We start from the raw sequence: 24526 nt of genomic DNA, 5'->3' as shown, positions 1-24526 counted from the left end.
AACCCAGAGGTTAAGACGAGCTGTGACCATGATCATGATAAAACAAGGCTACAACTGCAATGAATTGAAGTTTTGGGCAGAAAGAGGCTCTAGTATTGTGAACTATTTTAGCTCCCACCGAAATGTATCTTTTCCCTTAGGAATTAGGTCATGTATTTTATAAATTTGGCACATTCCATGTCAATCTTAAAATAATAGACATTTAATATGTGTGAAGCAGAAAGGGAATATTCAATAGAGGTTGGTATTAAAAATATAGAGTAACATTGTTTGGGGAGAACATTGTTTATTAAAACAATACAATCAAATCAAAATGTATTTGTCACATGCGCCCGAATACAACAGGTGTAGAACTTACAGTGAAATGCTTACTTACGAGCCCCAAACCAACAATGCAGTTTAAAAAATATATACAAAATACAAATAAGAAAAACAAATACATGTAATAAGTCATTAAAGAGCACCAGTAAAATAACAATAGCGAGACTATATACAGGGGGGTACTGGTACAGAGTCAATGTGTGGGGGCACCGGTCAGTCAAGGTAATATGTACATACAGGTAGAGTTATTAAAGTGACTATGCATAGATGATAACAACAGAGAGTAGCAGCGGTGTAAGGGGGAGGGGGGCAATGCAAACAGTCTGGGTAGCCATTTCATTTCCTGTTCAGGAGTCTTATGGGGTAGAAGCTGTTTAGAAGCCTCTTGGACCTAGACCTGGCGCACCGGTACCGCTTGCCCTGCGGTAGGCTGGAGTCTCTTGAAGGAGTAGCTGGGGAGGCTCGGGCGAGTAGCTACGGGGGGCGGAGCTGTTGGCCGGGGTTGGAGTAGCCAGGAGGAAGGCATGGCCAGCCATAGAGAAATGCTTATTGAAATATTAGATTATCATGGATTTATTGGTGGTGACCGTGTTACCTAGTCTCAGTGCAGTGGGCAGCTGGGAGGAGGTGCTCTTGTTCTCCATGGACTTTACAGTGTCCCATAACTTTTTGGAGTTAGAGCTACAGGATGCAAATTTCTGCTTGAAAAAGCTAGCCTAGACCATCACCCCTGGTGAGACAAAACCGTGACTCATTAGTGACGAGCACTTTTTGCCAGTCCTGTCTGATCCAGCGGCGGTGGGTTTGTGCCCATAGGCGACGTTGTTGCCGGTTATGGCTGGTGAGAACCTGCTTTACAACAGGCCTACAAGCCCACAGTCCAGCTTCTCTCAGCCTATTGCGGACAGTCTGAGCACTGATGGAGGGATTGTGCGTTCCTGGTGTAACTCGGGCAGTTGTTGTTGTCATCCTGTACCTGTCCCGCAGGTGTGATGTTCGAATGTACCGATCCTGTGCAGGTTGATAACTGTAACCTTAATTGCCTACCGTCTGTAAGCTGTTAGTGTCTTAACGACCGTTCCACAGGTGCATATTCATTAATTGTTTATGGTTCATTGAACAAGCATGGTAAGCATAGTTTAAACCCTCTACAATGAAGATCTGTGATGTTATTTGGATTTATACAAATGATCTTTTAAAGACGGAGTCGTGAAAAAGGGCCGTTTCTTTTTTTGCTGAGTTCATGTATATATGTATATATGTATATGTATATATATATAAATTGATGTATATATATACAGTGGGGCAAAAAAGTAATTTAGTCAGCCACCAATCGTGCAAGTTCTCCCACTTAAAAAGATGAGAGAGACCTGTAATTTTCATCATAGGTACACTTCAACTATGACAGACAAAATGAGAAAAAAAAAATCTAGAAAATCACATTGTAGGATTTTTTAATGAATTTATTGGCAAATTATGGTGGAAAATAAGTATTTGGTCAATAACAAAAGTTTATCTCAATACTTTGTTATATACCCTTTGTTGGCAATGACAGAGGTCAAACGTTTTCTGTAAGTCTTCACAAGGTTTTCACACACTGTTGCTGGTATTTTGGCCCATTCCTCCATGCAGATCTCCTCTAGAGCAATAATGTTTTGGGGCTGTTGCTGGGCAACACGGACTTTCAACTCCCTCCAAAGATTTTCTATGGGGTTGAGATCTGGAGACTGGCTAGGCCACTCCAGGACCGTGAAATGCTTCTTACGAAGCCACTCCTTCGTTGCCCGGGGGGTGTGTTTGGGATCATTGTCATGCTGAAAGACCCAGCCACGTTTCATCTTCAATGCCCTTGCTGATGGAACGAGGTTTTCACTCAAAATCTCACGATACATGGCCCCATTCATTTTTTCCTTTACACGGATCAGTCGTCCTGGTCCGTTTGCAGAAAAACAGCCCCAAAGCATGATGTTTCCACCCCCATGCTTCACAGTAGGTATGGTGTTCTTTGGATGCAACTCAGCATTCTTTGTCCTCCAAACACGACGAGTTGAGTTTTTACCAAAAAGTTATATTTTGGTTTCATCTGACCATATGACATTCTCCCAATCTTCTTCTGGATCATCCAAATGCTCTCTAGCAAACTTCAGACGGGCCTGGACATGTACTGGCTTAAGCAGGGGGACACCTCTGGCACTGCAGGATTTGAGTCCCTGGCGGCGTAGTGTGTTACTGATGGTAGGCTTTGTTACTTTGGTCCCAGCTCTCTGCAGGTCATTCACTAGGTCCCCCCGTGTGGTTCTGGGATTTTTGCTCACCGTTCTTGTGATCATTTTGACCCCACGGCGTGAGATCTTGCGTGGAGCCCCAGATCGAGGGAGATTATCAGTGGTCTTGTATGTCTTCCATTTCCTAATAATTGCTCCCACAGTTGATTTCTTCAAACCAAGCTGCTTACCTATTGCAGATTCAGTCTTCCCAGCCTGGTGCAGGTCTACAATTTTGTTTCTGGTGTCCTTTGACAGCTCTTTGGTCTTGGCCATAGTGGAGTTTGGAGTGTGACTGTTTGAGGTTGTGGACAGGTGTCTTTTATACTGATAACAAGTTCAAACAGGTGCCATTAATACAGGTAATGAGTGGAGGACAGAGGAGCCTCTTAAAGAAGAAGTTACAGGTCTGTGAGAACCAGAAATCTTGCTTGTTTGTAGGTGACCAAATACTTATTTTCCACCATAATTTGCAAATAAATTCATTAAAAATCCTACAATGTGATTTTCTGGATTTTTTTCTCTCATTTTGTCTGTCATAGTTGAAGTGTACCTATGATTAAAATTACAGGCCTCTCTCATCTTTTTAAGTGGGAGAACTTGCACAATTGGTGGCTGACTAAATACTTTTTTGCCCCACTGTATATACTGTGTCCATAAAATGTTTTTAGTGTGTATAAGCTGGAAGTAGAAGCCTAAGAGTTGTTCTCCATTAGTTTACTCAATTAGGGGAAGGGTGGGAAAAGGGTTAGGGAAAATAATAACGTAAAATATATTTTAAAAAACAACAAATATTTAAAATATATATTTTAACAAAAAAAAATTATGGGGATTGGGTATGATGCAGACAATTACATTGATAGAAGCCACAATCTGTCTGCAATATTTAAGCTTTTTCTTTTAATGAGCCACAATTTGCGGATTTTTCAATCTCTTTGACTGACAATTGAGCAAAGCTAGCAGTGCACAAACATACGCCAAGAGACACTTGACCTGTTTTAGCAGCTTTCCAATTCTACACTGCAGGGAGAGAGAGGGGGAGAAGGCAAACTCCACATAATAGTTTCAATCTATGGAATCACTTGGGAAATGTTGGATTTTAGGTAAACTTCCCTTTTAAGAGTATGATTTATTGGTCTACCAAACTGCTATTTAAATCTGGAATCAGAACTGAATTATCTACAACCTGTCACGACTTCCGCCGAAGTCGGCTCCTCTCCTTGTTCGGGCGGCGTTCGGCGGTCGACGTCACCGGCTCTCTAGCCATCGCCTCTCCATTTTTCATTGATCCATTTGTTTTGTCTTGTTCCCTGCACACCTGGTTTACATTCCCCAATCACACTGCATGTATTTATTCCTCTGTTCCCCCTCATGTCTTTGTGTGATATTGTTTGTGTTACGTGTCATTTGTGACGCGCCAGACGGGTGTTCTTATATTCCGTGTTGTTCACGAGGTATGTTTATTTGTTAAACATGATTTTTGTGACTGTGCGCGATTTTGCACTTTTGCCAATTGGCTGGAAATTTTGACACAGTTGCGTCCGTCTGTTGGTTTCTCCTGCCTTAATAAAGTGTGCGCCTGTTCACAACCCTCTGCTCTCCTGCACCTGACTTCGCTACCAGTACGCACACCCTTGACACAACCAATGAAGAGGGTACTGCTGTTTTAGTTACCACATCACCTAATTAAACTTCACACTGTTGAATTAACTGTAAAATATGTGACCGACCGCCTTGATTCGGTCTTGGAGGAACAATGGGACAGTAATTCTGCTTTGAAGGTTGATAAGCTTGTAACCACACTTCTGAGAAAATGGCCTTTGAATGTTTTGGTACCTACTGGAGACCTCTTCTTTGTTTACACCCATTCAGGATCATTCACACCCTCTTAAGCTTTAGCCCCTACCCAAACTCTGACATTTTCCTCGCCCTAGCAGAGCTGGTTTTGCTGTTTTCATGTTATCCAGAACGTTGGTGACTGTAACTGTGCTGCTGGCAACAATTTAATTACGCTTTTTTGCTGATGTTTACTCACAGCGGCCATATTCAACGGGTGTAGCTAGCTAGCTAAACAATGAACAATAACATTAGGCTACAACCAGCCAAGCAAATGGATCTGAAACACAAATAATAAGATCATACACGTAATGTTAGCCAGCCAGCTAACATTAGCTAGCTAACAGTACACTTCAACTTGAAATGAAATCACTTTCTGTAAAAATGTAATCTTGTAATATCTGAAAATGTAGCTAGTTAGACTATCTTACCCATATACATCATAGATGGACGCGTCTCTTGTCAAGGACGCCATGGTTGCCCTTAGTTTGAAGATGTAATCCAAAGATAGGTGGTGTTTTCTTAATCTCCTTAGCTATCATACTCAAATTCCACTGATTTCAAAATTCGGTCCTCCAGAAAGTGGAAAGCAACACTTATGAGGTTTTATTGAGCGATACATTTTTAAAACAGCAGCGTTAGACAGGATTACCTACACATACTGACCAGCTCAAATAGAAAGAAGTGTGCTATATGGTAAACCCATTCAAACTCATCTCTCCGCATGTCCAGCCCACTCATTATCTCAGCCAATCATGGCTAGCGGGAAGGTTGCTGAATTTTTCTGTGGCTAAACCAACTAGGCTCGTAATTTAACAATTGTATTCATATTTACAGATTGTAACCAAGTTTTGTTATTAAGGCACATGTTCGAGAAGGCATTTCTTCAAAAAAACGCATTTTGATGTAAAAAAAATAAATGTTAAAATGGCTTGCCTGTGAAGTAGTGACCCGCGACATTTGCCTAGTTTCCTAAAAAAGGGTCACATATTAACAATGGGGGAACACATTCTAAGCATGAGACAATGAGTAAACATTGTGACTTTTGACACATATCAACTACTTTGACCACTTTTCCCAAAAACGTAGACAAAAACTTTTAGGCTATTACACCATGGTCTACTTCTGAAATGAGAACATAAATATCTACTATTAATCAAGAGGTACAGCTGTTTTAGTAACCACATCATTTGCAAAGACTAGCCAATGATGTAGTTTGATGAGATCACATGATGTGCACCTCTGTGTCGCTCTCTTCCCCACACTCATACTGTAGAGCTAGCTACTGAAATGCCCCACAAATTGTTCTCACAAAACAAGTTGTGATCTAACTGCGGTACCGGATTGCCAAGTCTTGGACAAAAAGGCTTCTCAACAGTTTTTACCCTCAAGCCATAAGACTCCTGAACAGGTAATCAAATGGCTACCCGGACTATTTGCATTGTGTGCCCCCCAAACTCCTCTTTTTAAGCTGCTGCTACTCTCTGTTTATCATATATGCATAGTCACTTTAACTATACATTCATGTTCATACTACCTCATTTGGGCCGACCAACCAGTGCTCCCGCACAGTGGCTAACCGGGCTATCTGCATTGTGTCCCGCCACCCGCCACCCCCTCTTTTACGCTACTGCTACTGTCTGTTCATCATATATGCATAGTCACTTTAACCATATCTATATGTACATACTACCTCAATCAGCCTGACTAACCGGTGTCTGTATGTAGCCTCGCTACATTTATAGCCTCTCTACTGTATATAGCCTGTCTTTTTACTGTTGTTTCATTTCTTTACCTACCTATTGTTCACCAAATACCTTTTTTTGCAATATTGGTTAGAGCCTGTAAGTAAGCATTTCACTGTAAGGTCTACTAGACCTGTTGTATTCAGCGCACGTGACAAATAAACTTTGACTGGATTTGATCATCAAGCTTCAAGTGGTATTTATGTATTCATTTGTGACGCTATTCTTGATATGATCCTGCTATTGTCACATGCTACACATGCACATGTATCCATCTAGCCAATATTATCATGAAGTTTTTTCAAGGGATATTATACTTTTCTATTTCACAATGATCTGGTAAAGTACAAGTCTAATAATGACATTATCTTCTATTGTTTGTCCTCATGTGTCTGTTTTTCAGCATAAAGTACTCTGTAGCCACTTAGTATGGACACCAGGTGAGACTACACACACACAGATTCCTGTTGAACACAGTCTCTTTAACTATCTTATTTTCTCAATAACAGTCTCTCTCCTTCACTTCATCCCTCAAATTCAACATTGGAACCAATCGATATGATTGGTCATATGAAAACCTTTTGACCCAAATGCATAATGAGTGCTCTAACTCCCCCTTGTGGTGGTCTGGAGCAATGAAGCCGTGACGCTGGGTACCTCTAAGTCCTGCGGTGTAAGCTCGCAATTTTTGAAGGAGGAACCATTGTACACTGCAGAAACCACTGTAGAATGATCATGTACAACAACCATCTAGTTTTGAATTAAGGACTATAAAAAAAGCACAGCCAGACAGACACACATTGTGTCTACAAGCCAACAACAGCAGCCACCTCAGAGACTCTGAACATTACTGCCAGAGATGAGATTAGTGTTTAACATCAGTTAACAAGGAGAATAACACAGATAGGCAACTCATATTACTGATGAAGCTTCAGACAGGACAAGCACTAGTGTCTGTGGTAGAATCACAGCTGATTAAAGTACAACAAAGTACCACATGTCATTTAATGGAAGCTATTAAATTATATATATTTTTTATGTGATATTTCTTATCCTTCATATATTCCAAAGCAATAAAGGCATTGGAACCTTTTACCAATCAAAGAGTGCATTGAGTCTGTCTTTGACTACATAGCATGAGCATGAACTTTCCAGTTGAGGGCATCAGCCCAGCTACAGCTCCAACAGCCAACAGAGGAAAAAGACAAAGACCGCAGTTAGAGCCAGGTTTCTAGAGTTTCCAGTAAAACAGAGCGTGCCCTCCAAACAGCTTACAGACCCCCGGGAGAGAGATGGAGATGGAGGGAGGGAGGGAGAGAAAGAGAGGGAGGGGGCAGAGCTGTCACAAGGGCCTTTTCCAAGGTTCTGTTCTGTTTAGAAGCTGTTATGCTTCATTTGAGAAAAGAACCCCTTGGAAAAACACAAGATTTAAACAATGATCACCTGTGAGGCTTGTTTATCAAGACTGTAAAGACCTGATTTGATTGTGAAATCAAATGAGTACACAGTGTCACAATATCAACATCATAGAGTGAATAGTTACACTTCCTCAAGACCAGCATACATCATGGAATTTCAATTGGGAGAGTGCAAAATAACAAAATCTTGGCTAAAAGATAGCTATAATTATTTCACTTGAAACGATCTTGAGAATAGGTAAATCGTTCAAACAACCTCTATAAAGTCCAAGCAACTATTCTGTGCTATGACACCTGTGCAGTCAAACAACCATGATCATTACAATGTGTGTGTTTAAGCGTTTTCACATATTTCTCAGTCAGAGAGCTCAAATTCACAAATATTTAAGAAATACACTTTTGCACACCTGATGTTACCTCACAGATGCATGGGGGAGGTGCAAAAACAACCAGGAAAACTGACTTCCTCACACTTTGTATACACAAAATCAACACTTAAAATGGACATACAGTGGGGAGAACAAGTATTTGATACACTGCTGATTTTGCAGGTTTTCCTACTTACAAAGCATGTAGAGGTCTGTAATTTTTATCATAGGCACACTTCAACTGTGAGAGACGGAATCTAATCTAGTAGTGCATTTTATTGCATGCCATAAGTATTTGATCACCTACCAACCAGTAAGAATTCCGTCTCTCACAGACCTGTTTTTTTTTTTTTTAAGAAGCCCTCCTGTTCTCCACTCATTACCTGTATTAACTGCACCTGTTTGAACTCGTTACCTGTATAAAAGACACCTGTCCACACACTCAATCAAACAGACTCCAACCTCTCCACAATGGCCAAACCAGAGAGCTGTGTAAGGACATCAGGGATACAATTGTAGACCTGCACAAGGCTGGCATGGGCCACAGGACAATAGGCAAGCAGCTTGGTGAGAAGCCAACAACTGTTGGCGCAATTATTAGAAAATGGAAGAAGTTCAAGATGACGGTCAATCACCCTTGGTCTGGGGCTCCATGCAAGATCTCACCTCGTGGAGCATCAATGATCATGAGGAAGGTGAGGGATCAGCCCAGAACTACACGGCAGGACCTGGTCAATGACCTGAAGAGAGCTGGGACCACAGTCTCAAAGAAAACCATTAGTAACACACTACGCCGTCATGGATTAAAATCCTGCAGCGCACGCAAGGTCCCCTGCTCAAGCAGCGCATTTCCAGGCCCGTCTGAAGTTTGCCAATGACCATCTGGATGATCCAGAGGAGGAATGGGAGAAGGTCATGTGGTCTGATGAGACAAAAATAGAGCTTTTTGGTCTAAACTCCACTCGCCGTGTTTGGAGGAAGAAGAAGGATGAGTACAACCCCAAGAACACCATCCCAACCGTGAAGCATGGAGGTGGAAACATCATTCTTTGGGGATGCTTTTCTGCAAAGGGGACAGGACGACTGCACCATATTGAGGGGAGGATGGATGGGGCCATGTATCGCGAGATCTTGGCCAACAACCTCCTTCCCTCAGTAAGAGCATTGAAGATGGGTCGTGGCTGGGTCTACCAGCATGACAACGACCCAAAACACACAGCCAGGGCAACTAAGGAGTGGCTCCGTGAGAAGCATCTCAAGGTCCTGGAGTGGCCTAGCCAGTCTCCAGACCTGAACACAATAGAAAATCTTTGGAGGGAGCTAAAAGTCCGTATTGCCCAGCGACAGCCTCGAAACCTGAAGGATCTGGAGAAGGTCTGTATGGAGGAGTGGGCCAAAATCCCTGCTGCAGTGTGTGCAAACCTGGTCAAGAACTACAGGAAACGTATGATCTCTGTAATTGCAAACAAAGGTTTCTGTACCAAATATTAACTTCTGCTTTTCTGATGTATCAAATACTTATGTCATGCAAGAAAATGCAAATGAATTACTTAAAAATCATACAATGTGATTTTCTGGATTTTTGTTTTAGATTCCGTCTCTCACAGTTAAAGTGTACCCATGATAAAAATTACAGACCTCTACATGCTTTGTAAGTAGGAAAACCTGCAAAATCGGCAGTGTATCAAATACTTGTTCTCCCCACTGTATATCATCATTTATTCAGCCAGTCATGTTTATGCAGATAACGTTTTATTAAGAAGAATACACTGTGGGCTTGATTCCATTCAGCTAATCTTTATATGAATAACATAAAAAACACTTACAGCATCATCTTACAGTATCATTCTCAATTATGAGGCAATAATGTGTGTTATCGCCTATCACATCCAGCAGTGCAACAGGAGGAGAAGAGAGTTCAGCAGTGATGAAACAGACATGGAAGTAACTTGATCTCTCCCAAAGCTGAACTGTTTAAATCATTACAGAGAGAATATCTTGACACCAAAATACTGTGATTCTACAAAACTCTTTCCATACTCTACAGATATCGACACGGGCATTTCTAACAGACACCAGCCCATTTGATCCCCTTGAGACCCCCACTCCGGCTTATCGAGGCCCCTATTATCAGCCAAGTCATGATCATGCTGTGCAAACCCCCCACTTTAGACAGGACTACCAGCCTTTCTGGCATTTGTCAAAACTGACCTACGGGCAGTCTGTTGCTTGCAGGGACTGATTTAACCACAGTAGCCCTTATTCTGGTGGAGTTCATCTAGAACAAAACTAGGGATTACATTAGTATACATTAAGGATTACTTGTGGACTTTGCAGTTCGGGACTACAATTTTTCAAATACAGCCTAGTTACTATACAAACGTGTGTTAATAAACCATGTCCGTGAAATAAATATCATAATCTCACTCATCTTGATTAGAAGAGTGATTAGACCAAGAGTAATTTGCATTATATTTTGGTCATTTAGCAGACACTCTAATCAAAAGCAATTTACAATCAGTGCATTCAACTATTTGAATCAGAGGACTCAAAAATACTGTGTTGAAATGTTAAGAGAGCAAGTGGGTAAAATTGACTGGTCACTTGTGCTGGATAGTGTAAGGGTAGACAGTGCACCAGAAGACTTTAAATGTAGATTCCTTGATGTGGTGAATGTGATGGCTCCCATTAGACAGGAGCAAAGCAGAGATCTAGCCCTTGGTTTAATCATGAGATTCTAGAATCTATGCAAGCAAGGAATACAGCCTTTAAGAAGTGTAAGAACACTCAAGAGCAGCCTGATTTTCTCCTGCATTCGGGAAGTATTCAGACCCCTTCACTTTTTCCACATTTTGTTACGTTGCTGCCTTATCCTAAAATTGATTAAATTGTTTTTTTCCTAATCAATCTACACACAATACCCTATACTGACTAAGCAAAAACTGGTTTTAGAAGTGTTTTCAAATGTATAAGATGAAATAAATAAATGTCCCTTTATATAAGTAATCAGACCCTTTACTCAGTACTTTGTTGAAGCACCTTTGGCAGCGATTACAGCCTTGAGTCTTCTTGGGTATGACGCTACAAGCTTGGCACACCTGTATTTGGGGACTTTCTCCCATTCTTCTTTGCAGATCCTCTCAAGCTCAGTCAGGTTGGATGGGGAGAGTTGCAGCGCAGCTATATTCAGGTCTCTCCAAAGATGTTCGATCGGGTTCATGTAGGGGCTTTGGCTGGGCCACTCAAGGAAATTCAGAGACTTATCCCGAAGCCACTCCTACGTTATCCTGGCTGTGTGCTTAGAGTCGTTGTCCTGTTGGAAGGTGAACCTTCGCCCCAGTCTGAGGTCATGAGCGCTCTGGAACAGGGTTTCATCAAGGATCTTTCTGTACTTTGCTCCGTTCATCTTTCCCTCGATCCTAACTAGTCTCATAGTCCCTGCCGCTGAAATACATTCACACAGCATGATGCTGCCACCACCATAATTCACAATAGAGATGGTGCCAGGTTTCCTCCAGACGTGACGCTTGGAATTCAGGCCAAAGAGTTCAATCTTGGTTTCATCAGACCAGAGAATCTTGTTTCTCATGGTCTGAGAGTCCTTTAGGTGGCTTTTGGCAAACTCCAAGCGGGCTGTCATGTGACGTTTACTGAGGAGTGGCTTCTGTCTGGCCACTCTACCATAAAGGCCTGATTGGTGTAGCGCTGCAGAGATTGTTGTCCTTCTGGAAGGTTCTCCCATCTCCACAGAGGGAGGTTCTCCCATCTTCACCTCCCTGACCAAGGCCCTTTTCCCCTGATTGCTCAGTTTGGTCGGTCGGCCAGCTCTAGGAACAGTGTTGTTAGTTCCAAACTTCTTCCATTTAAGAATGATGGAGGCCACTGTGTTCTTGGCGACCTTCAATGCTGAAGAAATGTTTTGGTACCCTTCCCCAAATCTCTGCCTCGACACAATCCTGTCTTGGAGATCTACGGACCATTCCTTTGACCTCCTTTCCTTTGACCTCATGATTTGGTTTTTGCTCTAACATGCACTGTCAACTGTGGGGCCTTCTATAAACAGGTTTGTGCCTTTCCAAATCATGTCCAATCAATTGAATTTACCATAGGTGGACTCTAATCAAGTTGTAGAAACATCTCAAGGATGATCAATGGAAACAGGATGCATCTGAGCTCAATTTCGAGTTTCATAGCAAAGGGTCTGAATACTTATGTAAATAAGGTATCTATTTTTAATTTATAATAAATTTGCAATTATTTCAAAAAACCTGTTTTCACTTTGTCAGTATGGGGAATTGTGTGTTGATTGATGAGGATTTTTTTTTTTTTTATGTAATCCATTTTAGAAGTCCGTAACGTAACAAAATGTGGAAACATTTAAGGGGTCTGAATACTTTCCGAATGCACTGTAAACGTCACAGAAATGAAGCACAGAGCAAGATGGATGAAGCTAAGAGAGGTTACTTTGCTGATAAAATCATTGAGAACAAAATTTACCCTAAAAAGCTTTGGAAATCATTTAAGGAACTAGGCTTTAGTACTACTACGAAAAACAAACGAAACAGTATTGGACTGAGCATCAAGGCGGAGATGGTATATGACAAAGCAAAGGTTGCCAATGAATTTAACTCTTTTATTTTACTTCTGCTTGGGGGGTGTGAACATGGTCACTAAAGTGCTAGGGAAGGTTAATGCGAAAAACAAGTTTTTGTCTAGAATGTCCAAGCTGCTTGAATAAGGACTTTTTGAGAGTGCGTGCCACTGCTCTCATTCAATGCCATTTTGACTACGCTTCCTGGTTTGGGGGCTTATTTAAGCTTCTGAAGGGGAAACTCCAGGTAGCCCAGAATAAGCTGATCAGTGTAGTATTGAAGGTGAGTCCACATACTCACATAGGCAGGAGCTGCTTTCAGAAACTTAACTTGCTGCATGTTGAGGTTAGGGTGTCCCAGATTAGACAGAGTTTGGTTTACAGGAGTATTTATAGTTCTGCACCCAGATATCTAACTGATTACTTTCCCCATGTTAGGGATGCACAAAATCACAGCACCAGATCAGGTGTTGCTAATGTGTGCTAATACAGGTTCAGGAGTAATGCTAGGAAAGGTACTTGTATACTGGAGCATCAGCGTGGAATGAGTTGCCTCTGCCCATAAAATTGACGTCCTTTCTGGGCAGCTTTGAAAATAAAGTAAAAAACTGTTTGATGTCTTCTGTGTAACTGCAATGATGAGATGGATGTTCTTCTTCTTTGTTTTTATGTTTTATTATCTCGCTCCATACTGTGTTCAACCATGTTCGATCTTGCCTCGCCATCTTGTCTCAAGATGACCACAATTGAAATAAATCCCAGACTTTATTGTGTGTAATCCTCAATGATTTTACTCATGTGCATATATGGCTTTTCTGTGTGCTTGTTTTGTTTTGTATGATCGAGTTAATAAACTAAACTAAAATAAGGTAGGTAAGACAACCAAATATCACAGTCATTGCAAGAAAACTTTCCTCAGCAAAGCAGCTGATCAGGGAAATCAGTTATAGTAAGAAAATACAAATAGTTCAACTGGGTTGAGTAGCCACAGACAGTGTCAGTCACTGTCAATGAAGTACAACAGTCACGCAGAGCGCAACATTTATGTTCTCCCTGACAGCATAGGAAGTGCGTGTGATCTGGCCTAAGGAGATGTCTGTCCACAAGATACAAGCCAATCCGTTACCCTAGACAGAATGTCTGACATTCCAATATTAGTTTTCAGCTATCCTAGTTAAATCATTAGCAAGCACACTCTCACTGCAACTGTATACAACTAAATATGGGCAATAAGAAGAAAAAGAACATTGAAACATCACTGCCAAAAAGACTGATTATCATTCTTCATTCTGCTGATGTCTTTGTGGAATATAACATTGTGACTATCACTCCAAGCTTTCCTGTAAACCTTGTATGACTTAGGGACATGAAGGATAGGTAAGGAAACACAGACTTACTGCACAACTTCTGCTATATACCAACTAATTACAAACAGAACATAATATCTGGGATATTGACTGGAATGGGTTTTGGGGCAAAAATAAATAGCATTTGGAGACAGTATCAAGGTAATCAAAACCAAAGCATTGATGGCTGTCATACCTTGTCTATAGACTGCTTACAGGGTAAGGAAACCCATATGTCATTTTGTAATTTGGGTGAACTATCCCTTCAACTCGGTTATACTCTGCAACAGAGTAAGGATGGAGTCACAAATCTTTGGACATTGCTCTCAACATGTCAGTGACCAGATTGTTTTCTAGGAGATGTTCCACTAAGAGAAAACATTTTAAAGGGAAAACACATTCTGAAAAATATTCCAAATTCAAGCATTTAGTCCACATGGAAAGTGATCCTCTCACAATCCATTGAACCAAATCTAACCATCAATGTAAATTGCAATCAATGGATAGTTAAAGCATAGGAGACTCCAAGGTCTTTCTTGAAAATACATTTACTCCGGACCAACCTGGATGAATAAAGGTTTCATAAAATTCAATGAAAAGATGTCAAATAGTCCCAGTGTTACCTTGCTTGTCCATCTTCTTGCGTATCCTCGTCTTGGGGAAAGAGGGCCAGGAGTAGTTAAAAGGAGAGTCAGAATATGAATCCATGAATCTGTGTTTCGTCTATGAGTCGCAGAGCACCCTGACCAAGGCTTTAACACCAAAACACCTTTGTTTTTAATATAAAAAAAACAACATATTTTACTGAACTTCAATTTTCCTCCAGGTTGGATATTCCTGACTATCTCTTGTACATTCAGTGTGTTCTTCAGGAGTCTTGGTTGGACTGATGTGGTACCAGTTTACTCCTTCCTTCCGTCTGAGTCTCAGCAGAGTGCAGACACTGACACCTCAGCAGTGAGCCAGCATGTTCCCACATCTCCCCCTCCCCCTTCTCCGACTCCAAAACGCCCCTCCTACCCTGTCCCCTTCAAAACTCCAAATCATCTAGCATATCGAGACCGCTTTCTTTGTCTAATTTTTCTCTTGCTTTCTTGCCTTCTCCACCTCCTTTTCTCTTTTTTTCTCCCTTCTTCCCCAACATTCGCTCTATCCTACCCTCTCCCGTCCTGTCTCTCTTTCTCGCCTTCTCCTCCTCCATTTCTCTTTTTTCTCTCTTCCCCAACCTTCCCTCTATCCTACCCTCTCCTGTCCAGTCTCTCTTTCTCACCTCCTCCTCCATTTCTCTTTTTTCTCCTTTCTTCCCCAACCCTCACTCTATCCTACCCTCTCCCATCCTGTCTCTCTCAACTTCTCCTCCTCCATTTCTCTTTTTTCTCCCTTCTTCCCCAACCTTCGCTCTATCCTACCCTCTCCCGTCCTGTCTCTCTTTCTCACCTTCTCCTCCTCCATTTCTCTTTTTTCTCCCTTCTTCCCCAACCCTCGCTCTATCCTACCCTCTCCTGTCCAGTCTCTCTTTCTCACCTTCTCATCCTCCATTTCTCTTTTTTCTCCCTTCTTCCCCAACCCTCGCTCTATCCTACCCTCTCCCATCCAGCCTCTCTTTCTTTCATTCTCTTCCTCCTTTTCTCTTTTTTCTCCCTTCTTCCCCCAACCCTCGCTCTATCCTACCCTCTCCCGTCCAGCCTCTCTTTTTTTCCTTTTCCCTCCCTCACCCACCACGCTCAGCAGAGAGGGGGAGAGACCAGAACATGGGGGGAGGAGGAACGAGTGACTGAGGGATAAAAATGACTAAAGGAGAAGTAGAGAGAGAGAGACAGAGTAGAGAGGAGTGCCCGCCTCAGACCATCTTGAAAGACAAACACAGGGCCAGACAGCTGGTCCTGACCTGAGGAACCCACAAGGAGGTCAGTTAGAGTCAGACGAGTCAGAGATAAGAATAATTAATCTCAGTCCTAGAGTTAACGCTGTGTAGAGAACACAACACACACGGCAACACTACACATCCCCCTACTGCACAAGCCCAGGGCACAACACTACTCACTAAACACACGGCCACACCACTCATACGCACAGAGGAATGTTCTAAATGAGTCCTCAGAGAGAGGCTGTATCCTAAATGACACCCTATTCCTGATATAGTGCACTACTTTTGACAAGGGCCCATAGGGTCAAAGTAGACATAACCAGTCTTCAGAAAGGAAGAAAGCTCTTGGAGAGGATAGTGACTGAGAAACAGAGGGGTTTCAAGGCAGATTGCCATGTCAGTAAAGTGGAAACAGGCAGAAGCAGCACAAAGAAACCAAGAGACTCTCAGAGACTCTCACACACACACACCAAGTTGCCAGTGCAGTATTCTATATCCAAACACAGTTAGTACTCCCCCCTGGAGGTCTGATCGAGAGTTAAAAACAGAGACACCGCGTGTCCACTCTATTCCACTACAGTTGGCTGCAACAACCCTTCAGACAAAAACCTTAAGAGGAGACGAGGAGAGGAAAGAGGGAGCGTCAAAGTCTGGCACTTTAACAACTCACTTTCTTTCCCTGGGGGAGGGGGGGGGATCAAGGTGTAGAGGAGGATGAGAGCAAACAAAAGAAGGGAGAGTAGTAGCAAGATGGGGCAAAGGGATAGGGACAGAGGGTTAGAGAGCGGCATGTGTTAATTGGAGGTAGAGAGCAATAGAGAGACAGCTTATCAAGAGAGGAACAGGAAGAACATGAAAACTACACTCCAGATTCCTCATCCCCTGACTGAAACTTCATCTACTGGAGTAATGTTTGTCTATTAGCTACCAAATTAAGTGCAGTATGAGCACCATATTTCAGGTATACATATTGCTTTGTGGATACTTGTCATACTCCACAAACTTGTTAACAAAAATACTGGAGGTCATTTGTAATGCTTGAGAGCCTGACAAATATTTTGAACATGTCATGTTTGGTATTTGTGGTAAGGAATTTCAATTGATTGCATGTGTGTGTCCACTTTATTCCACTACAGTTCTGTGTGTGATAGTGTATGTGTGGTAACCAATACAAAGAACAGAGAGACTAGTAAATCTGTTAACACATACATAAAATGTACACACACACACACACGCGCACGCTTGCACTCACATACAGACCCATCGGCACACAAACATGCACACACATTTTAGTCACTAAAATGGCTTAACCATACAGGGTGAAAACAACACCGACCGCGGGATATTACAATTACAGCTGCCAGTGCCAAGTGTTAAACCTCAAGCCCTGAGCATGCAGCCACAACATTCTTACCCAGAAACATGTGTCTGATTCCTAAATGTTACCCTATTCCCTGCATAGTGCGCTACCTTGGTCCAGGGCTGGTAATGCACTATGTAGGAAATAAGGGGCCATTTAGGACGCAGCTCACACCAGCCAAACTTTAACCCGCACGATGTTCACCAGCCAATCATTAACTCGCAGGATGTTCACACAGCCAAACCCAGTACCACTAGACCCTGATCTAAGGTGAGTTTTGTGTTTTCGTTTCAAATGGTAAAGGTAAGAATCTGGGGAAGGGAAAGCTGATCCCATATCTGTGCTAATGCAGAGCGAAAGGACTCCAGGAAATGTGTGGATGGGCCCAGTGGAGCCCAGCAAGAAGAAACATGATCCTACATTTTGTGGAGAGATTATGGCTAGGGGAGACAAGGAAAGGAAAGAGGGAGAGAGACTAGAAGAGAGAGAGAGAGAAGTGGTGATAGAGTACACGAAAGAGAGGTAGAGAGAAGTGTGTGGTTTTCTGAAGTATAGTACAGTAATGGTGCCCTTGTGGAGTCTGCTAGCTTAAATCTTCCTTTTCCATTCGCCAATTAGATCCTGCAGATGAGGTCTCCTCACTTGAGCAGCGTCAAAGTCTGACACTTCAACTCTCTCTCTCTTTTCCTTCTAGGTTCAGTTACAAACATAATAATCTATGGTAGGAAGGAAGCTATAGGCCACATTCACTGTGAAATTCATTTTGTGTGAATTATTTCATGATACACCTGACCCTGTATTCATAAAGCGTCTCAGAGTAGGATCTAGGATCAGTTTGGCCTTTTAGATTATAATGAATACGTTTACATGGGCAGAGAGGACCTGATCCTAGATCAGCACTCCTACTCTGATTATATGGACAGAGAGGACCTGATCCTAGATCAGCACACATAAAAAGCCTTACCAGAGTATGTCAGTGATTCTTGTTCTTGTTCTTCTTCTTTTAGACAAAACATGAGGGGCTCCTCCAAGTCCTGAATGGAGACACAAAGAGGCTTTTCACAATGCTACACACACTGAGAAAAATGGGAGTGAGAAGAAGGTTTGTGAAATGGTACCTGGACTCTCTGTGTGTGTGTTGTGCACGCGCCCATGTCTGTGTGTGCGTGCGGACGTGTGTGTTTGTGTGTGTATGTGTAGTCAATTTCCTACCACCTGCATCACATAAATCTATCATGAAGGATGTAGCACACTATGAGCATGAACACAAACACAAACACAAGCACACACATACACACCTCTCATAAAAGCCACTTTTCACCAGTTTGATGCCAACTTGAACACCCTAACAATACTTCAGAATTTAACAATGTAGAATATTGAATCAGAACACAAATCCCCAATGTTTTCTTTTAGCCAACATTCTACCATTTCGCCGGTTGAATTCACTTTCACATACAGTATGTAACATGGAGTAAGGTAAAGACATTGGGGTCATAATATAGGTAATACTCAAAGAATAAAAGGTATTTCTTAGTCAATACTCACATTGTCTACTGTAGCGGTACTGCCTGCAGTGATGACAGGATACAAACCTCGACAAAGAAATGGTAAAATAAGCATGATGATGATAATGATAAGGTCATACAGAAATCATGACATTTCAAACAGCCATTCAAAACAAGTCCAGTAGTTGTTCAAAGACTGCTCTATGACATACAGGTAACTGTAACTAAAGGAAACACCAACATAGTGTTTTAATAAGGTGTTGGGTCACCAGAACAGATTCAATGCACCTTGGCATAGATTCTACAAGTGTCTTGAACTCTATTGGAGGATCCAACACCATTCATTTGGTGTTTTGACACTAAACACAAATGTCAGTTCAACGTCTAGTTTTGATTTACATTTTTGTTGAGTTGTCAACTAAAGTGATTTCAAAAAATATATCAAGACATTTCAACATGTCATTGTATTTAGGTTAAAAGTTGGGTGAAAAAAAAGACGAAATGCCCTTAAGTTGATTACTTTTTGCAAATCCAATTAGTTTTGGGTTGAAATGACGTGGCAACAACGTTGGGTTTTTGATGGTGGTGGAAAACGTTGTCTCAGGCGCCGCTCCAGAATCTCCGAAAAGTGTTAAATTAGGTTGAGATCTGATGACTGAGACACACACACACACACACACACACACACTTTAAACCCCCTATTCTCCTTTGAGACCCCTCTTTCAAAGTCACGGAGACATCTTCTTCTAGCCATGGTATTTGTATTTATTATGGATCCCCATTAGCTAGGCAGCAGCTACTCTTCCTGGGGTCCAGCAAAATGAAGGCAGTTATAACATTTTAAAAACATTACAATACATCCACAACAGATTTCACAACACATTAAGTGTGTGCCCTCAGGATACTACTCTACTACCACATATCTACAACACAAAATCCATGTGTACGTGTGTGTATCGTGCGTATGTTATCTTGTGTGTGTATGCATATGTCTATGCCTTTGTTTGTGTCTATTCACAGTCCCCGCTGTTCCACAAGGTGCATTTTTATCTGTTTTTTTTAATCTAATTTTACTGCTTGCATGAGTTACTTGATGTGGAATAAAGTTCCATGTAGTCAAGACTCTATGTAGTACTGTGCATCTCCCTTAGTCTGTTCTGGACTTGGGGACAGTGAAGAGACCTCTGGTGGCATGTCTTGTGGGGTATGCATGGGTGTCCGAGCTGTGTGCCAGTAGTTCAAACAGTCAGCTTGGTGCATTCAACATGTCAATACCTCTCACAAATACAAGCAGTGATGAAGTCAATCTCTCCTCCACTTTGAGCCAGGAGAGATTGACATGCATATTATTATTGTTAGCTCTCTGTGTACATCCAAGGGCCAGTCGTGCTGCCCTGTTCTGAGCCAATTGCAAAGTCCCTCTTTGTGGCACCAGACCAAACGACTGAACATTAGTCTAGGTGCGACAACTAGGGCCTGTAGGACTTGCCTTGTTGACAGTGCTGTTAAGAAGGCAGAGCAGCGCTATATTATTATTATGGAGAGACTTCGCCCAATCTTAGGGAAAGGGGGATACCTAGTCAGTTGTACAACTGAATGCCTTCACTGAAATGTGTCTTCCGCATTTAACCCAACTCCTCTGAATCTTAGCTATTGTTGCATCAATATGTTTTGACCATAACAGTTTACAATCCAGGGTTACTCCAAACAGTTTAGTCACCTCAACTTTCTCAATTTCCACATTATTCATTTCAAGATTTCGGTGAGGTTTAGAGTTAAGTGAATGATTCGTCCCAAATACAATGCTTTTAGGTTTTGAAATATTTAGGTTAATTTATTCCTTGCCACCCATTTTGAATATAACTGCAGCTCTTTGTTAAGTGTTTCAGTCATTTCAGTTGCTGTAGTAGCTGACATGTATAGTGTTGAGTCATCCGCATACATAGACACACTGGCTTTACACAAAGCCAGTGGCATGTCGTTAGAAAAGATTGAAAGTAGTAAGGGGCCTAGACAGCTGCCCTGGGGAATTCCTGATTCTAACTGGATTATGTTAGAGAGGCTTCCATTAAAAAACACCCTCTGTGGTTCTGTTAGAGATGTAACTCTTTATCCAAAATATAGCAAGGGGGTGTAAAGCTATAACACAGTTATGGTATACAAAACAATGGGCAACTGGGCATTTGTATACATGACCCTATGTATAATCACATGTTGTAATTGCTTAAATTACTCAGAAACCACACCTGTTTGGAAGTACCTGCTTTCAATATATTTTGTAGTGTTTCCTTAATTTTGGCAGTTAACTGTAAATGAGCTCCATTTGCTATCAAATGTTTTTAGAATGTTGCTAGCTCCATACCAGGGTTGTGGTCGATTCCATTTCAATGTTTTTTAATTAGGAACATTTGGTTAACTTTCTGAATTGACAAGAAGTTAAATGTAGTTTCACCATTAATTGTAGTTCTTGCACCCAAACGTAGGAGAGTTCTTTCGTCTTTTAAGTGGTAGTGTAAACATTAATAAATACATTTTGGGAGAGAGAGAGAGAGAGAGGGGTTTGGAGAACATTTAGACACCCTATGGACACTTGTCAAAGTAGTGCAATACATAGAGAATAAGGTAACATTTGGAACTAACTCTGGGCCAACCCTGTCTGTCTGCAGGCCAGGCCTGATCCAGTTATATAGAAGTTTGGAGAACGTTTAGAGACCTTATGGACCCATGTCAAAGTATTGCAGTACATAGAGAATAAGGTACCATTTGGAAATCACTCTGGGTGTGCGCTGTCTGCCTGCCAGGCCTGATCCAGTTATAAAGGTTTGGAGAAGGTTTAGAGACCCTATGAACCATTGTCAAAGAAGAGCACTACAAAGAGAGTAAGGTACCATTTGGAACTAACTCTGGGCCTGCCCTAATAGGCCGCCTGCCAAGCCTGATCTAGTTATATAGAGGTTTGGAGAACCTTTAGAGACCCTATGGACCCTTGTCTAAGTAGTGCACTACATAGAGAATAAGGTACCATTTGGAACTCATTCTGGGCCTGCTCTGTCTACTTGCCAGGCCTGAATCAACTATATATAGAGGGTTGAAGAAAGTTTAGAGACCCTATGGACCCTTGTCAAAGTAGTGCACTGCATAGAGAATAAGGTACCATTTTGAACTAACTCTAGGTGTGCCCTGTCTGTCTGCCAGGCCTGATCCAGTTAATTAGAGGTTTGGAGAAGGTTTAAAGACCCTTTGGACCCTTGTCTAAGTAGTGCACTACACAGAGAATGAGGTGCCATTTGGAACTCACACTGGGCCTCTCTTGTCTGCCAGCCTGCAAGGCATGATCCTTTTATGTACAGGTTTGGAGAACGTTTAGCGACCCTGTGGACCATTGTCAAAGAAGTGCACTACATAGAGAATAGGGTACCATTTGGAACTCACCCTGGGCCTGAAGACAGCTTGGCTGTTGAAACATTTATTACATTTTTGCATCTGAGCTCCTAGAGTGTGCGGCTCTCCTTGATTTTCAAGGACCTGCCCTGTCTGCCTGCTAGGCCAAATCCAGTTTTATAGAGGATTGGAGAACGCTTACAGACCATTTGGACACTTGTCAAAGTACTGCACTTCAAAGCAAAAAAGGAGCCATTTGGAACTCTCACTGGAAATGCCCTGTCTAACTGCCAGGCCTGATCCAGACAACTAGAGGTTTGGAGAATGTTTAGAGACACTATGGACCCTTGTCAAAGTAGGGCACTACATAGAGAATAAGGTACCGCTTTGAACTCACCCTGGGCCTGCCCTGTCTGTCTGCATGCCAAGACTGATCAGGATATAGATGTCATGATGTGGCCCTCTTTGGGTATAGCGAGTACCTTCCCCTCTCTCTCCCTCTCATACACCAAGGTTCTGTTATCTCAGGTCATAAATTCCTGGAGGAGGCTCTCTCCCCCTGGCCAGGCAGTATAGAGAGAGAGAGTTTCACAGTAGAACAAAGGAACTTCTTCTACACCACAGAACTTGAGAACTGAACAATATCCATGTTTTGGAAAATGTGTAAACGGTCGGTGGAGTAGCCAGCTACGACCCGGTCCGTTTTGTTTCAGGCTGTGACCTCATGAAAGACAATACAGCAACATTACCCATACCTCCGTTATGAGGTTTGCATCTAATTATTGTATAAAATGAATGAGTAAAGATGAAACTATTTGTGAAATTATGTCATGTGATTTTTTTGTATTCCCTTTGAAGTTTAGCTAAGTCATTGGCCTGCCTCCATGAACACAGACATGATCTGGCTCATGGGACAGCCATTTTCTACTGTTCCGAATAAAACCCCCACCTGAAGAAACCCACTTCAGATCATGCGAACCTCGATCACAGAGGGGGCGAAGGTTTGAATAGAGACCACAAAAACCTCAGTATAAGCTAAGGTGGTAATGGTTTGTTGAATTCCCAACCAAAACCCGTGGAGCATTGGCTAGACGGGTGGAAATGGTTAAACTCTGAGACTATCAATACCGACAGAATAATAGCACATCTTCGATACTAATTACTAGTCTGCAGCTAGGAATTATGTCGACCTGGAATGCGAAGACCGACAACCGCCGAAACATCTATCTATAAGAACATTTCTGAATGGGACTCTTAAGTACCTATTCTAACAACATAAGACTCCAGGGAAGCTGAGCTAAACGACTACCGCCCCGTAGCACTCAATTCCGTCATCATGAAGTGCTTTGAGAGACTAGTCAAGGATCATATCACCTCCACCCTACCTGACACCCTAGACCCACTCCAATTTGCTTACCGACCCAATAGGTCCACAGACGACGCAATCGCAACCACACTGCACACTGCCCTAACCCATCTGGACAAGAGGAATACCTATGTGAGAATGCTGTTCATCGACTACAGCTCAGCATTTAACACCATAGTACCCTCCAAACTCGTCATCAAGCTCGAGACCCTGGGTCTCGACCCCGCCCTGTGCAACTGGGTACTGGACTTCCTGACGGGCCGCCCACAGGTGGTGAGGGTAGGTAACAACATCTCCACCCCGCTGATCCTCAACACTGGGGCCCCACAAGGGTGCATTCTGAGCCCTCTCCTGTACTCCCTGTTCACCCACGACTGCGTGGCCATGCACGCCTCCAACTCAATCATCAAGTTTGCGGACGACACTACAGTGGTAGGCTTGATTACCAACAATGACGAGACGGCCTACAGGGAGGAGGTGACGGCCCTCGGAGTGTGGTGTCAGGAAAACAACCTCACACTCAACGTCAACAAAACAAAGGAGATGATTGTGGACTTCAGGAAACAGCAGAGGGAGCACCCCCCTTTCCACATTGACGGGACAGTAGTGGAGAAGGTGGGAAGTTTTAAGTTCCTCGATGTACACATCACGGACAAACTGAATTGGTCCACCCACACAGACACCGTTGTGAAGAAGCCGCAGCAGCGCCTCTTCAACCTCAGGAGGCTGAAGAAATCCGGCTTGTCACCAAAAGCACTCACAAACTTCTACAGATGCACAATCGAGAGCATCCTGCCGGGCTGTATCACCGCCTGGTACGGCAACTGCTCCGCCCACAACCGTAAGGCTCTCCAGAGGGTAGTGAGGTCTGCACAACGCATCACCGGGGGCAAACTACCTGCCCTCCAGGACACCTACACCACCCGATGTCACAGGAAGGCCATAAAGATCATCAAGGACAACAACCACCCGAGCCACTGCCTGTTCACCCCGCTATCATCCAGAAGGAAAGGTCAGTACAGGTGCATCAAAGCAGGGACCGAGAGACTGAAAAACAGCTTCTATCTCAAGGCCATCAGACTGTTAATAATGGGATTGATGGAAATTATGTAAAAATGTATCACCAGCCACTTTAAACAATGCCACTTAATATAA

At 42.5% G+C, this 24526-nt stretch overlaps 1 protein-coding gene across 2 annotated transcripts in view; it reads right to left on the bottom strand.

Moving 5' to 3' along the window:
* The window catches only part of LOC139575069 (rho guanine nucleotide exchange factor 28-like), a 72688-nt gene extending 57105 nt beyond the window's left edge, over nucleotides 1-15583 (bottom strand). For both annotated transcript variants that reach the window (XM_071400047.1, XM_071400048.1), the window contains exon 1: nucleotides 14513-15583. In XM_071400047.1, coding sequence (XP_071256148.1) covers nucleotides 14513-14597 — 85 coding nt within the window. In that variant the 5' untranslated portion in view covers nucleotides 14598-15583. The remainder of the gene's footprint in view (nucleotides 1-14512) is intronic.
* Nucleotides 15584-24526: the final 8943 nt, after the last annotated feature.

Source organism: Salvelinus alpinus, chromosome 5 (genome assembly GCF_045679555.1).
Source record: "Salvelinus alpinus chromosome 5, SLU_Salpinus.1, whole genome shotgun sequence".
NCBI lineage: Eukaryota > Metazoa > Chordata > Actinopteri > Salmoniformes > Salmonidae > Salvelinus > Salvelinus alpinus.
This window is presented reverse-complemented; position numbering and strand designations above follow the sequence as displayed.